Here is a 16,182-nt window from a genome sequence, read left to right on the forward strand (position 1 = left end):
TTAAATGAAAAGAAAAAATTACACTTCTATAAACCTTCCGCTGCTGTGTTTTTAAATCTAACTTTTTATTTTAAAGTTTCCATGTTACCAGACTGCAGAGTGCTCTGTGAGTGCCATGGATCTAAAACTGTTTAAATTTTCATTTTTATATCATCCTCAGTCTTACGTTAAAATCTCAAAGGACAATATTTAAAAATCTAAGTAGTGCTGAATCATTCAAACCAAGTCTATGAAAGTAACATAGGTGTGTAGCATCACTAACTAGCTAGCAACAAGCCTCTAACACAGTGCATACACTAAAGGCTAATCTAGCTAACACATTAACAATAGGCGCTACAGAGTGATGTTAGATGTTGTAGAACTATAAGATGTTAAGCTGTGTTTTTAAAATTATAGCAACATGGTTGTATTCACCTTCATTTAACGAACCGTCAGTCGTGGTAAACCCATCAGCAGATATCCTCAAAGTTGGAGCAGCCGGGCTATATAAAAAGTGTAGGTGGGTTTGTTCGCGGTTACGTCCAGTGGGTGAGTGGGTGTGTGGGTGTGAGTGTGACGCAGCAACTCCACTTCAAGTCACTACTGTTCATACTCGGGCTCCAAAAGTGCAATATGGCAGCCCCCACAAAAAGGTAATTTTGACTTCATTTTGAGAGGAATTGGAGCCACGTTGTCCGTCTAATTGCTCCACATCTGTAATCATTACCGCAGCAATATTACTACAAATGAAAACGTGAGCAAATAAGGGAAGGAGATATGCACCTACCTTTATTGTTACATGCGCTGTTGAAACTAGCTTGCCCATGGGTCTTGAGGTGACTTGTGATGTAGGCGGCACTTAGCATTTTGCCACAGATGTTGCAGGTTACTTTGCCTTCATGTCTGATCATGTGAGATCGCAGGCGGTCTTTGGTAGCAAAAGCAGACGTACAAGCCTGAGAAAAATGAGAAATCAGGAAATCAATTTTTCCTTTTTCAACTTGTATTGTAGTTTCACTTCATTAACAAAACACACTGCAAAAAGGACACTCTAGATAACTGTGCTGCATTAGTTGCTATTTTCTGTGATCAACCTCAAGATTGTTCATGTTAGTTTCATGAGCAGCATGAGTGATCAGAAATGTGTGTTTTGCCAAAAACCATGGACTACCAGCCACTACAGGGCATTTCAGAAAATGCATAATTGAAGCACCGAGAACTCAGTTATTATAATATACAAAGCAACCATAAGACATGATACAAATGGAATTTAACAGTTTCTGAGTGGCAGCTATCTCTAATCAAAACTGTCATTTATTGGCCTGTGATGAAGACATGACCAAAATGTAAACTTAAAATAAACATGAAAGCAAGAGACCCAGTCATGACTCTTACCGTTACTTGGCACTTAAACGGCCTCTCTGAGGAATGGACGTGCTTGACATGACAGCTTAGATGATCAGGTCTGAAAGGTGAGATATATACATACCAATTTAAGGCTGGGTAATGTGGTTAGTTACAATTACAGTAACTGAAAAATCCAGGCTAAGTTTTAACACAAGAATCCCTTGTACTATTAGATTTCCCATCCATCCATCCATCTTCATCCGCTTTATCCGAGGCCGGGTCGCGGGGGCAGTAGCCTAAGCAGGGAAGCCCAGACCTCCCTCTCCCCACCCACCTCCTCCAGCTTATCCGGGGGAACACCAAGGCGCTCCCAGGCCAGCCGAGAGATAATCTCTCCAGCGTGTCCTGGGTCTGCCCCGGGGCCTCCTCCCGGTGGGACATGCCCGGAACACCTCACCCAGGAGGCGCTCAGGAGGCATCCTTGTCAGATGCCCGAACCACCTCAACTGGCTCCTTTCGATGTGGAGGAGCAGCGGCTCTACTCTGAGCCCCTCCCGGATGGCCGAACTTCTCACCCTATCTCTAAGGGAGAGGCCAGCCACCCTTCGGAGGAAGCTCATTTCTGCCGCTTGTATCCACGATCTCGTTCTTTCGGTCACTACCCACAGCTCGTGGCCATAGGTGAGGGTAGGGACGTAGATCGACCGGTAAATTGAGAGCTTCGCTTTTACACTTAGCTCCCTCTTCACCACGACGGACCGGTGCAGCGTCCGCATCACTGCAGCCACAGCACCAATCCGTCTGTCGATCTCCGGCTCCCTTCTCTATTAGATTTCCCTTTATATAAAACCCAAATAACACAAAACAGATCACAAAAACAATTCCAAACATTATTTTGCTTAACAGGAGGCCAGAATTATAGATGCATGGTTTTCTATGAAGAAGGTAACGCAAACTGAATATCTATCTTGGACGAATCACCTAATTTTATTGGAGGTTTTATCATTTAATTAAAATCAGTAAAAATGCTACATTGAATAAATGGGTAGATACTGTTAGTGTTAACTTCTGACAGCAGTGTCAAAGAACCTCAGAGCTGAGCTTATGAAGTCATCACACTAGTTTTGGTCAGTTTTCGTTTTTAAACCACAATTAAACTAATTAAACCACATTTATTTTTAGCTCACTTTAACTAGTAGGTTAAACAAACAAACAAAAAAAGCCTGTGATGTTTTGTGACAACATCTTGCAAAGCTGAGATTAGGGCAGCAACGATTCATTAATAACTGTATTATAAAAAGTCCTCGACACAAATTTTTTGCTTTCATGCTTCATTTAAAACATGGTAACAACTGAGTGCTACTGAGCCAAGTAAATTCAAGTGTTTCACCCACATTTGCAACTAAAAATATACCTGCAATAGAAAAATATTTAGGAGCAGGCATGTGAATAAAAAGTATGACAACATTAAGACCACGCAGCCCCAGTATTTCGAAGAAAAGACTGATAACACAACAGCTGATGATGATGTTGTTATCGTTTGATGTAGTCGGTCTGCACACAGCGAAGAGCAAAGAGGTGAAGTCATTATAGACATGGTGACCTTGGATAAAGTGAAAGAAAACGTTTTTCCAGCACCCAAAACAGCAGCGATGTTCCTGTGATTGTCATTAAAATCTTTACTGGGAAAAAGCTAGTGAGAATCCTTTATGAAACTATCCGATCAACAAACAGCAAAATGAAGAAAAGTAAACTTTGTAGCTGCTCCATCCACCACAGTTTATTTTGCACAACAAAAATCTACAGTAAAGCTACAGATGCTATGATAAAATATGCAGATAAATGCTTAAACACCGTATCATACTAAGTTAAGCAGCTTTCTGAAGGCTGACGGCAGCTCTCCCACCTTCTTTTGCAGCGATGCCCTCAGCAAGCGACTGCTTTCATATTAAAAGTAGTGCTGTCAGCGTTAATCTCATTAAAATGACGTTAACGCCATAACCACATTAACGCGGCAATTCTCCGTTAGCGAGTTAGCGCTTAGCCCATGTGTGGGGCTGCATGGCGTCAATGCGTTAGCGCGGTTAGCTGGTTAACGTGTTAGTGTCGTCCAGCCCCATGCATGGGGCAATCCGTGCCAACTCCTGCGTTAATGCGGTTATGGCTTTAACGTCATTTTAACGAGATTAACGCTGACAGCACTAATTTAAAGTGAATTAAATTTAAAGTGATTTAAAAATATAAATATAGATTTTTTTGGCATGCCAATAATATGTACATGGGCCAGTAAAACATTCAGCCAACTAACCTTGGGGCTGTTTAGTTGGACACTAAATTATTATTAACATTCATTATTAACATCTACACTATCATAATGCCGTTTTCAGCCACCCAAAATCTTGCATCAAAGTACATGGTAAACCTTATAATGTTCACTTCATTGCAGCCATCACACACTCTTTTATAAGCTTACAGGGGAAAACACATACACATGAATATGTATGAAATATACCTCATCCAGAACATACAATACTAAAATTAAAGTTGTTGGAGTTGGCAGATGAAGTATGCAGTTAAACTATTAAAATACACCAAATTTTAAAATGGAAACCTATGAGCATTTATTTAGGAAAGACCTGTGTTTTTCCCCTGTTTTTAATATTTATTATTGCTCATTGATAAAAATGATCAATAATTCAATTCTTATCTGATTAACCGATTATTTGATAGAATACTTGATTACCAAACTGAACCATAGTTGCAGCCCTAGTTGAGATACCACGCTGTCAGTACCTGTACACATAGGTATATATTAAAGGCCTTAATAATTTTACACTTTAATTTAATTAGTGTAATTTTTAAGTCACCAGAATGTACAATTCAAGTTGTGAAATCACAAAATATGACACCTTTTTAAGGAATCTTTTATACCCGTAGTTTCAAGCTCCTATCTACAGTTTTAAATAGAACTGTTGCTGCACAGACCCCACTTCTGGCAACCTGTTTATTGTGGATTGAACTAGGGCTGTGCGATATGACCAAAATCTCATATCCCGATATTAAGACATCTATCGTCCGATAACGATATAAATCACAAAAATGTAACATTTTCTGTAAATTCTGTGAATGTCGCGCAGCTCGACTTGCGTGAAGTGTTTCCAGCTGGGCGTCATGTACCTGGAGTCGAGTGTTTTAACTGATGCATGAAACGATACATTTTTAGACATAGGTTGTAACGGCCGCCGTTTTCTTTGTGAGTATTTATTACACAGCGTGCTGCGGGGAAAAGCCTGTTCTAACGTTTGAGTCTAAGGTTTATTTTTTAGCACCTGACGGCTCTTTTTTGCTTCTCATCCGTAAATACTCTGCAAGTCTGCATCTTTCACGTGATTCAGTTTATTTTGAAAAGTCTCAACAGGATCTTGAGCTTTATTGTGAAAGGTTTATGTGGAAAATAAACAAGCGGACACGAGGTGGTTTTACCGTCGTTGTTGCTAACGACAACGCATAAAAACAAGCGCTTGTCCGTCTATAGTGTGGTTATATTAAATATAAGAGAAAGAGAGAACTTTAGGAAATTAATTTAGCCACTACAGTGACCATCAAAATAATGAAAAAATATTGCCGTAAACGGTTTATTTTGCGACACCACGAAACAAACGATAGCGTAAAATGAAACGATAGACGTTTTTATATCGTCATCCGATATATATCGTTATATCGAACAGCCCTAGATTGAACTTTTCATAAATTCTAGGGTGATCTGTCTCCATGGAGAAACTCCACACTGGTGAAAAATGAAAAAAGAGAGTGTAGGAAAGCTGAGCGCAGATGGAGAAAAACAAACCTCGAGGTTCATTATGACATCTATAAAGAGAAACTTCACAATTATAACTTACAACTGAGGAGTGCAAGGAGGTCCTACTTCTCTGACATCATCACCAAAAACAGTCATAACGCTCGGGTCTTATTTTCTACAGTTGACAGGCTAACAAACCCTCCTGTGTCAGTGGCAGCTGAACTTCATTCGACCATGGCCTGCAATGACTTTGCCAAATTCTTCACAGAAAAAATCCAAAAGATTAGACAAGCAATTAATACATCAACAGCAGATCCAGGAAATGTACTGTTTCCACCGAAAAACTGTTTAAACACCATCAAACAGTTTCACCCTATTAACAGCAAAGACCTGGAGGACATCTTAGGTCAACTGAACTCCTCCTCTTGCTGTTTAGATGTCCTGCCAACAAGTTTTTTCAAAAAGGTCACAAAGACTTTGGAGTCAGACCTGTTACAGATCGTCAACTTTTCTTTAATATCAGGTGTGTTTCCAGAATCACTAAAAACTGCTGTAATTAAACCTATACTGAAAAAGGACAATCTTGACAAGACACAAATGAATAACTACAGGCCGATCTCAAATCTCCCATTTTTAAGTAAGATTATTGAAAAAGCAGTTTCTCAACAGCTCAATTACTTCTTAAAACAGAATAACTGCTATGATGCCTTCCAGTCAGGTTTTAGACAGAACCACAGCACTGAAACCGCTCTGACCAAAGTGTTTAATGACATATGTCTGAACACAGACAGTGGAAGAATGTCAGTCTTAGTTTTACTGGATCTCAGTGCAGCATTTGATACAGTTGACCACAACATATTACTCAAACGACTGGAGAACTGGGCAGGTCTTTCAGGAACTGTACTAAACTGGTTCAAAACATACTTAGAAAACAGGAAATACTTTGTATCAATAGGTAACTTCACATCTGAGCAGACAAGTATCACATGTGGAGTTCCCCAAGGTTCCATCTTGGGACCCCTTCTGTTTAACATTTACATGCTCCCACTGGCACAGATTATAAAGAACAACAAAATAAACTATCATAGCTACGCAGATGACACACAAATATATATCACAATGTCACCAGGAGACCGAGGCCCTGTACAGGCTCTTGGTAAATGCATTGAGGAAATTAATGACTGGTTGTGCCACAATTTTCTCCAGCTAAACAAAAATAAAACTGAGGTAATAGTCTTTGGTGCAAAAGAAAAACGATTACAGGTCACCAGAGAACTTCAATCTATACACCTAAAAACCACAAACCAGGCGAGAAATTTGGGTGTAGGGATGGATGCAGACCTAAACTTAGAAAAACACATTAAGACAATAACAAAATCAGCTTACTATCACCTCAAGAATATTTCAAGGATAAAAGATCTGATGTCTCAACAGGACCTGGAAAAACTAGTCCATGCATTCATCTTTAGTAGGCTTGATTACTGTAACAGCATCTTTACAGGTCTACCTAAAAAATCAGTCAGACAACTACAGCTCATTCAGAACTCTGCTGCTAGAGTCCTCACTAAGACCAAAAAAGTGGACCACATCAGTCCAGCTCTGAGGTCTTTACACTGGCTGCCTGTCCATCAGAGGATAGACTTTAAAGTTCTGATGCTGGTCTATAAAGCTCTGAATGGTTTAGGACCGAAATACATCAGTGACCTCCTGACCCAGTATGAACCTTCCAGATCCCTCAGGTCATCTGGATCCGGTCTGTTATCAGTCCCCAGAGTCAGAACCAGACACGGAGAAGCTGCATTCAGCTTTTATGCTCCTTATATCTGGAACAAACTCCCAGAAAGCCTCAGATCAGCTGAAACACTCAGTTTATTTAAATCCAGGTTGAAGACTCACCTATTCTCAGCTGCATTTGAATAAAGCACCAAATCCACACTTAAGTTTAAATTTCAAAACCTACTTTTTAACTACTGATTTTATCTACTGTTCTGATCTTATCTACTGTTTTGATATTTGATTTTATATACTGTTTTGTTTGTTTGTTTGCTTGTTTTAATCAAATTTAAATCATGCTTTTTATTTGTTTTTGTTTTTAATGTCTCTGTAAAGCACTTTGAATCACCTTGTTGTTGAATTGTGCTATATAAATGAACTTGCCTTGCCTTGCATCTTCCCCGCTTCATCGCTGCTGCAGTCTCTGTGGCTGGCGTGCTCTGTCAGCAAATGGCTAATTACTGACACAATACCGCTTGACAGCTTGAGATAACCCTGCCGATTGATTCACTATTGTGGCCTTACTCGATCCACTCGATGGCAAGTCGTCTGCTTTGTTTGTTATTATTAATGAAAATGCAATGCCACGTCCACCTATTCAAAAGGCGGATGCCAGTTGTTTTAATAAAAACAACCACTAATCAGCCCAGCCCATTAGCCTAGCATTAGCTCATTGGCGAACACCAATGAGCTAATGCTAGGGTAGTGAAATTTAAGTCCTGATTAGTGATTGTTTTTATTAAAACAATTGGTTATCATTATGGCCAAATGTTAAATTAAAACTCTTATTCTTGAGTTGATTTTTATAGTTTTGTCCATTTTGGATGTGTTTTGTTACTTTTCCTATTTAATGCAAAACGGCTTACGGTACTTTTGAATTGTTTTGAACTGATTTAGATTATTGAACCTGTTGCGCAACACACAAACAATTAGTTTGTATATATTAGTTAATATATGAATGATTCTGGATAGTGTTTAAGCTTTATTGCTAATTTAATTTATTTTCATGGCACCTATAAGTATATTTGACTTTACTATGATTTTGAATTATTTTTCACTACATGAATGATATGTTATCACTTGTTTGATTAATGTTTGTCGTATAAAATATTGCATTAATTATATGACTGAGTTATTTATAGATTTATGTATTCATTTGTGGTGCCAGTTTGTTCAAACTAAATGTGCATGTTAGGAAGGTAGGACATATCAAATCCACACACAAACCGACAAATGAACTTAAATCCCTTTACCTTTCTGGAACATGGCCTATCATAGGTCAAGTGAACTGAACTGAAACCCGTTCCACTTCCTTTGGGACCAAATTATGTTTGTTTTGTATCATCATCATCATCATTATCATTATCATTATTATCATTATTATTATTATTATTATTAGTATTGTTAGTTTATATAATTGTGACAAAGTGGTTAGGCATGAACTCATTTACCACTTGTCCCTTAACCATATTGATAATTTATTTCTTTGTTATTTTACAGTCAGCCATAATGCTTTAATTTAGACATTGCTGGTGTAACTTCTCTTAATACACACTATCCCGGGTTTTGTTTGTGGTAGCAGGAGTTACATCCTTTACATCCATGCATGTTTTTTTAAAGCAAAATTACTAACCATCACGTCATCTGAATTTTCTTCTGTTCACAGGCAAATGTCTGGTAAATTATGTTTCTTTATGTTGCTTTGGTTATACTTACCATGGTGTCCATGTTGTTTATTCAGGTCCTATATTTAAGACAGGTATATGGGAAGGGCCGCGCCCAGTACTTCCTGTTTATATAGGGTCATGAGGTCAATGATTGCATCATTGGGTGTAACCAAATGGAGGGTTTTTCATTTTGTGTAGTACTGTTTATTTTCTTTAAAGTAGTCTTTTGAGTTATATTGTATGCAGTGTTTTACTTTACAAACCATTTAGCTGAGTAAATGAGTTTGTCAATTTCATGCATAATCTTATTCCTGTTCTTTGTTTAGAATTGTATTGTTTGGTCTGACCTATTTGTTTCAATGGTAGAGACTAACGAGGTCAGGTGTGGGCAAAGTCCTGTATAAAGCAAGTGGGATTTTTGCATGCCTGATTGATTGTTTTATGGTAAAATGGAGATGCCAGCAATAAAGTATGCTTAAAAGAACTTCAATCATCTGCTAATGCTATTTACTTATCACCTTCCTTGCTGCTTCCTTGCGGCGATGAGAAGATGAGAGATAAGAGCGAGAGAAGACGGCATGCTTCACTTTAGAGTAGGCAAATGACATGGAGTGCAGATAGCAATACTGAGACATAAGGCACCTTATTTCCAATAGTGTGTCCTGCTAGGTGCTTAACAGGCTTACCCTTCTAATATAGTCCTTGTGGCAAAGGTCTGCTTGTAAAAGATGTAGTGGGTTTGGGGTTTGTGGTTTTGGAGGAGCAGCTGGAGCTAAGCAAGTGAGAATGAATGTGCAGCTTATGGGCTATGACAGTCTTTCTCAAACTGCGGTACGCGTACCACTAGTGGTACTTGGACTCTCTCTGGTGGTACACGGGAAATCTCTAATTTTTAAAAAAAATTAAATAATATGCCATTATGGAGGTATGCAAAGACGACAAGAGAGTTCCAGAGGCTCTTCTGGGAGCTGGAGTCAACCACAAAATGTCTCCCTGAGCGCAAGTCCTCTATGAAGAGTAGCCTTTCCTTATTGCCAGCGGTCGCGGCCGCTACAGAGCGCTGGCGGGCTCATTTCCCTGGGCCTTTAAACTGCAAAGACGGCACGGCGCTGTGACGCTGATGGTAAAAACACAGCCCTTTTCTGCAGTGCAGCGATCCCACCGTGCCGTGATCCCATTTTTAGGGTTACTGAAGTTGGGCTAGCTGGTATATAATGATGTCCTACACAGCTATGGTTAACATAATATAAACACAGTGAAGCTGGAGGCTGAACACTAACTTTTTTCCACTCAATAAAGGTTAATATGAGGGTTTTCTGATGGTTAGGGACAAACGTAATCGCATGGCAGGATGCTGTAAACGGACCAGACTTCAGTGAGGAGAACAACTGCAATATAAGGTTAGTCTTTAATATACTGCTGCATGGGTTGGGCTGTAGTTACATTGTAAGGTTTTAAAAACTGAGCTTTAAAATGAATAGTGATGATAAAAACCGAGAGAGGCCGACAGTGATCAATGACTTTTTCAGGGGCTTGTTCAGATTAGATAGAACAAAATATATGTTATGTTAAAAACACAACAGCCTTAATAAGTGTAGAGTAGTTTGGACCCGGAAGCAGGTTTCATCAGGTCATAACTTAAAGATTTGATATCCCACCTGCTGTGAATGTTTTAATGCAGTACAGTTGTTATTATTATCACTTGTCACATCCTGTTTATGACAGTTAAAATAAATAACATTCATATAAGAAATAAAATTGTAAACTGTATGTGGTGTTAAATAGGCCTATACTACTGTACTTTAATGTTGGTCATAAGGGTGGTACTTGAAGTGCCATATATTTTATGAGGTGGTACTAATTGTAAAAAGTTTAAGAACCACTGGGCTATGAATTATTTTGTACTGGGATGATACAAGCTGAAGCTGGATGTGAAGGCGCTCCACATATCTTGCAGAAGAGTGCTAAACAGTCTGCAAATACCCATTGTGTCCTGGTTGAACTGTCAAAGGCAAGCAGCAACTTCAGTGGAAAACTGGACGTGGTATTGACAGAAGCTAATATCACCAAATGGTAGAGCCATATAGTTACTCTTTCTTTGAGAGGGTAAAACAGAGAAGAGAACATCTTTATGAAGACAGAATGTATAAGCAAACTTGCTCTGGTGTTATCTTTGTCCGCACATTGTCGAAGGAGTTTGCAAAGAAAAGCGTCTGGACTTCTTTAAGTTGCTTGAAGACGTTTCACCTCTCATCCGAGAAGCTTCTTCAGTTCTAAGGTCAAATGGCCGAGAGTCCCAGATTTAAACCCAGTGGGAGTATCCCCCCAATGAGGGACAAAGGACCCCCTGGTGATCCTCTAATCACATGCGCCAAGGTGTGAAAGCGGGTGTGGGACCTAATCAGCCAGGGTTTCGGGTGAGCCCATTGTGAAACCTGGCCCCACCTTGTCATGTGAATTCCTGAGGTCAGATGGCCCAGGATGTGAGTGGGCGTTAAGGAGGGGACTCAAAACTGGATTATAGATGGCAGACAGTTGGTGTCGTAAACCACCGCCTCTGGATTATAGATGGCAGACAGTTGGTGTCGTAAACCACCGCCTCTGTTCAAAGATGGTCGCTCACAGTGGACATAGATGGCCTCTTTCACTCCTCTTTCAAACCATCTGTCCTCTCTGTCCAATATGTGAACATTGCAAACTCCTTCGACTACGATGACCTGGATGACTGAGAACCTTCACAGACACTTTGTCCGCACATGTCAACAGTCTGGCTGACAGTTTCACGAATGACATCCAGTTCGCTTTCTTAGTATTCCCTCAAATCTCAACAGCTGACATTGAAGCCAAACAGCGTCTTGACCCTGTCAGCCAGCATGTCATAGCTCAGGTTGAGTGAGGACGGTAACCAACACCATCGTTGAGGGAAGAAGTTCCCAAATAAGGTCACTGCCATCAGGTCTAATATCACTCCACTGTGTTCTCAGTATCATGCTTACAATTTGCTTTCCTCTGGTCCTTCTTTGCTCCTGTTACATTACAGGAAATCAGGGCTCTGCTTGGTCATTTGAAACCAACTTCAAGCCCCCTTGATGTCCTTCCTGCTTCATTTTTCATTAGTGTGTTTGACTCTATTGGCCCCTGTTTTGTGGAAATGATGAATACTTATCTTCATACTGCTTACTTCCCAGCTTCTTTAAACAAGCTGTTGTTGAGCCAATATTAAAGAAACCTAATTTGGATCAGTCTCTTCCAAACAGTTACAAGCCAATATCCAAAGTGCTTTTTGTATTAAAAATTTTGGAAAAAAAAACAGTAGCAAAACAACTTAACTATTTCTTGGAGAAGAATAATGTTATGGACATTTTTCAGTCTGGTTTTAGCAAATTGCACTTCACTGAAATGGCTTTATTTGAAGTGTCTAGTGACATCTTAATTAGAGCAGGGCGATATGACCAAAAATATTTATCACGATATACATTTGAAAATTTGCGATAACGATATAACTGACGATATAATTGACACAAGACAAAATACTTTACAACTCAACAACTTTATTAGTGCAAAAAGCCATCAATGTATTTTCACTTAAAGAAGCAGCTGATTTTTATGTGCATTAAAGTTATATAAAAATGTAACAGTGCAAATTCCTCACTGACAGTTTAACCAAAAGGCATTTCCAGTGGAAACTGGCCGACATATCCTCAGCATAACCATGTATAATATCCACAAAACTTAAAAAGAGGTTATACACACACAATACGGTAATATTATGTTGAAGCACAGTACGTATCACTCCGCGAGGCTCCTGACTGCGGTAGCCGTAATGCTCCGACAATTCATCAAGCCTTGCGGCTTCGTAGCTTAGCAAAGTCGTACTAAAACTTTTGACAGATTTTCAAGCCGTGTACATAAAATCGTTTCGAGGTCAGTAAACACAACCAGAGTTCATACATAAGGCACACGCGATTATAAGGGGCACTGTCGATTTTCAGAAAAATCCAAGGATTGATTTTAAGTGCGCCGTATTTTCCAAACAACACGGTAATAATGACGGCGCGCTAGCATGCGCTACCAAAAATAGTGCTTTGGTGTGTATCTGACAGACGAAAGCTAAACCAGTTCCACACCACTGAAGTTGCAGCATTTTTACAAACCAGTTCTGGTTCATCTGTTTCATTTAACGATCCGCTTTCGCTCTTCTCATTCTGCGTCGCCGCCATGTGCGTATGTAAACAAAGGCACTGCGCATGCGCGTTTTACCCATATTCTATCGAGATATTTCATTTTCCTATCGTTGCCCAAAATTACACCGGTATTACCGTGAACGGTATGATATAGCCCAGCCCTCTTAATCACTGCAGACTGGAGAGTACACAGTTCTGGTTCTGTTGGACCTCACCTCTGCCTTTGATACCATTGATCACAGCATTATGATTAATAGGCTCAATGACTTGTTTGGGATTACTGGTTTTGTTTTAAAATAGTTTATGTCATATGTTTATCTGAGAGATCTTTTGCTGTTTTTGTGAATCAAGTGATGTCTGAATCTACAGTTTTGCCTTGTGGGTACCTCAGGGATCTGTCTTGGGTCTAATTCTCTTTTTGCTCAATATCCCCCCCCCCCCAAGTCAAATCATTAGGCGTTACAATAATAATTCCCATTATCCCTATGCTGATGACATTCAGTTATACTGTTCTTTCAAAGTCTCTTTAGTTTTGCAAAATTGTCTAGTTTAAGTAATTGCCTGACAGATATCAAGCAGTGGTTAAACGATAACTTCCTCCAGTTAAATTGTGATAAAACAGAACTTTGATTATTGCTCGTGACCATATGATTTCAGAAATTAGGCAGCATATCAGCTTCTTAAGACTGTTCTGTCATATCAAGCATCAGAAATATGCCATGGAGTGCAGATAGCAATACTGAGACATAAGGCACCTTATTTCCAAGTGACTATCACACAGTGATAGTCACATATCATATCACTTAAAACGGAGGTGATCCAGTAATGCTGCACTAATGAATTAGACTAGCTAGTTATTAAGTTAGCTAAAGAGTTGGGACATAAATAAAGCTAAAATACAAAGGTTTGGATACTGTTTTGCATGTTTCCCTACTGTAGGGGTCTCTGCAAGCATACAGGGCTCTGACAGGGTACAAGATGACAACTTTGGAATTCTACTAGAAACAGTCGATCATATTTGTTTGTCAAAGCTAAATCCAGGGCAAACTAGGCTAAATTAGCGTTTTTAGCTAACAGCTACAATAAGCATAAAAGTTACTGTACGGCTATCAATTCTTAACATGACGCTTGTTCTTATACATGTAATACATTTATTACCAACCTGAGAGTTTATCCGCTGGTCATTCGACATGACGAATGACTTCTGAAGTCTTAATTCAGCTCAAGACGCTGTAGATTCCCGTCAGTAACACTTTCGGTCCGCTAGTAAAACGTACTTCTATTAATCTGCGCTCGTTTACTCTTGAACCGGAACCGGATGTAAGTTCCAAAAAACTGAATTTTGGAACTGAAATTGAATTGTAGAACTGAAACTGAATGGTGAGAGTGAAACTGAAATTATTCGAGAGCTGAATTTTTAAAGGATAAAATGCAGTTTCAAAGCAAATGAATTCATTTTCAATATATAAAATTCAATTTCAATTTAGTGATGATCATTTTCAAACCATAAATTCAATTTCAAATTAGACTAATTCAAATTCAGTTTTCAAAAGCATTTATTCAAGTTACAATTCAGATTCAATCTGAGCAATTCAAATTCACATTTAACTTATTCAAATTCAGTTTCTGATGGCACAGATTTCTGCCCATACAGAAACCTCAGTGTCATATTCGACAGTTCAATGTTGCTAGTGCATTACTCCAAATTACTGGTTCAGAACTGTTTTTGTCATCCAAGGACTATTTCAAAAGTCAAGACTACTAGTGTCAAAGTTTGAACTTGAGATGATTCTTCATGTTTTATTTTTGTCTGTTTGGATTATAATAGCAGTTTTTTTTACTTGTTTCAATAAATCAGCTTTGGATTGTCTTCAGACTGTGCAGAATGCTGCGGCAAGACTTTTAAGTGGCACAAACAGAAGATCACATGTCACTCCAGTTTTGGCTTCTCTTCATTGGCTGCAAGTAAATTTTAGGTTTCACTTTAAAATTTTGGTTTTATCTTTTAGGCCCCTACATAGAGAAGCTCCCCAGTATATATCAGACCTGCTGAAACCTTATTTCCCGTGCTCTAACGCCATGGTGTGAGAGGCAGCTTGTGGCCCCACGCACTCAATTTAAAACTCGTTCAGGCAGTGACACCAACTTTGTGGAGTTCTCTTCCACTGTTTTTATAGTGTACAGACTCCATTGACTCTTTTAAAGAGCAGCTAAATAATTTTTTATTTAGACAAGATGCCCTTCGTGCGGCCGTCTTCACCACTTGGAGAAATGTTTCCACTCACCTCATGGAAACGCTTGCATCAAGCATGTCACACTGAATTTTTGAAGTGATCAACAATAAGGTTGGAGCTACTCATTACTGAGTTCATGTTTGAAACTATAATTTCTGTTATGGGGGGGGTTTAGGTTTTTTTTTTTGAGGTGTGGTCCTAAACTTTTGATCACCTGTAAAACAGCCTGTTTCAGTTTAAGTCTTGTTTTCAATAAACTGCATGCACACAAAACAGGGCTTATCAGAGAATTTTGAGTTGGAGGGGCTGGAATAGCCTGCTTGCAGTGCTGACCTCAACCGCACTGAACACTTGTTGAATGAGCTTGGATGTGCTGTTCATGCCAGAGTAACATACACAACAATGTTAACTGACTTGCGAAAATTTCTGGTTGAAGAATGAGATGCCATCCCCAAGCACTAACTAAGCTGATGACAAGAATGAAGAGGTGGTGCCATATATATATGTATATATATATATTTTTTTCTTTTTACACATGCAACAGTTGGAGACCAACTGTGTTTTTCGACTTTTGCTCTGCCCTCTTATTCTTTCATATTTTCTCCCCCTTTTTCCTTACTATTTTTCTGTCCTCCTGTCAATGGTGGCATTGGCATATTACATATGCACTCATAAATAATAACAGAAAAAAAAAAATACGTAAATGAAGAAAAAAGAAAAGAAGAAAAAAAAAAAACAGTGTGCACCCTCAAGTGGGCAAAACATTGCGACAGCAGCCTGTCTATAGCCTAAAACTGAAATATAAAGTCGAGGTCATTTTTTGGGACTGGCTATTAAGATAAGATAAAACTTTATTAATCCCTCGGGTGGGTTCCTCTGGGAAATTCGGTTTCCAAAAGCACAGCACCGACAGAAAAATGGTAAATGGTAAATGGCCTGTATTTATATAGCGCTTTACTAGTCCCTAAGGACCCCAAAGCGCTTTACATATCCAGACATCCACCCATTCACGCACACATTCACACACTGGTGATGGCAAGCTACATTGTAGCCACAGCCACCCTGGGGCGCACTGACAGAGGCGAGGCTGCCGGACACTGGCGCCACCGGGCCCTCTGACCACCACCAGTAGGCAACGGGTGAAGTGTCTTGCCCAAGGACACAACAACCGAGACTGTCCAAGCTGGGGCTCGAACCGG

At 39.3% G+C, this 16,182-nt stretch overlaps 1 protein-coding gene across 5 annotated transcripts in view; it reads right to left on the reverse strand.

The window, feature by feature from the left end:
* LOC100709662 (vascular endothelial zinc finger 1) overlaps nt 1-16,182 on the reverse strand; it is a 45,609-nt gene that overhangs the window by 15,974 nt on the left and 13,453 nt on the right. For all 5 annotated transcript variants that reach the window (XM_005465393.4, XM_013267337.3, XM_005465392.4 and 2 more), the window contains exons 3-4: nt 1,375-1,444; nt 767-935 (exon numbers count right to left, since the gene is read on the reverse strand). In XM_005465393.4, the coding sequence (XP_005465450.1) occupies nt 767-935; nt 1,375-1,444 (239 nt within the window). The remainder of the gene's footprint in view (nt 1-766; nt 936-1,374; nt 1,445-16,182) is intronic.

This window comes from Oreochromis niloticus, linkage group LG14 (assembly GCF_001858045.2).
Source record: "Oreochromis niloticus isolate F11D_XX linkage group LG14, O_niloticus_UMD_NMBU, whole genome shotgun sequence".
In the NCBI taxonomy this organism is placed as follows: Eukaryota; Metazoa; Chordata; class Actinopteri; order Cichliformes; family Cichlidae; genus Oreochromis; species Oreochromis niloticus.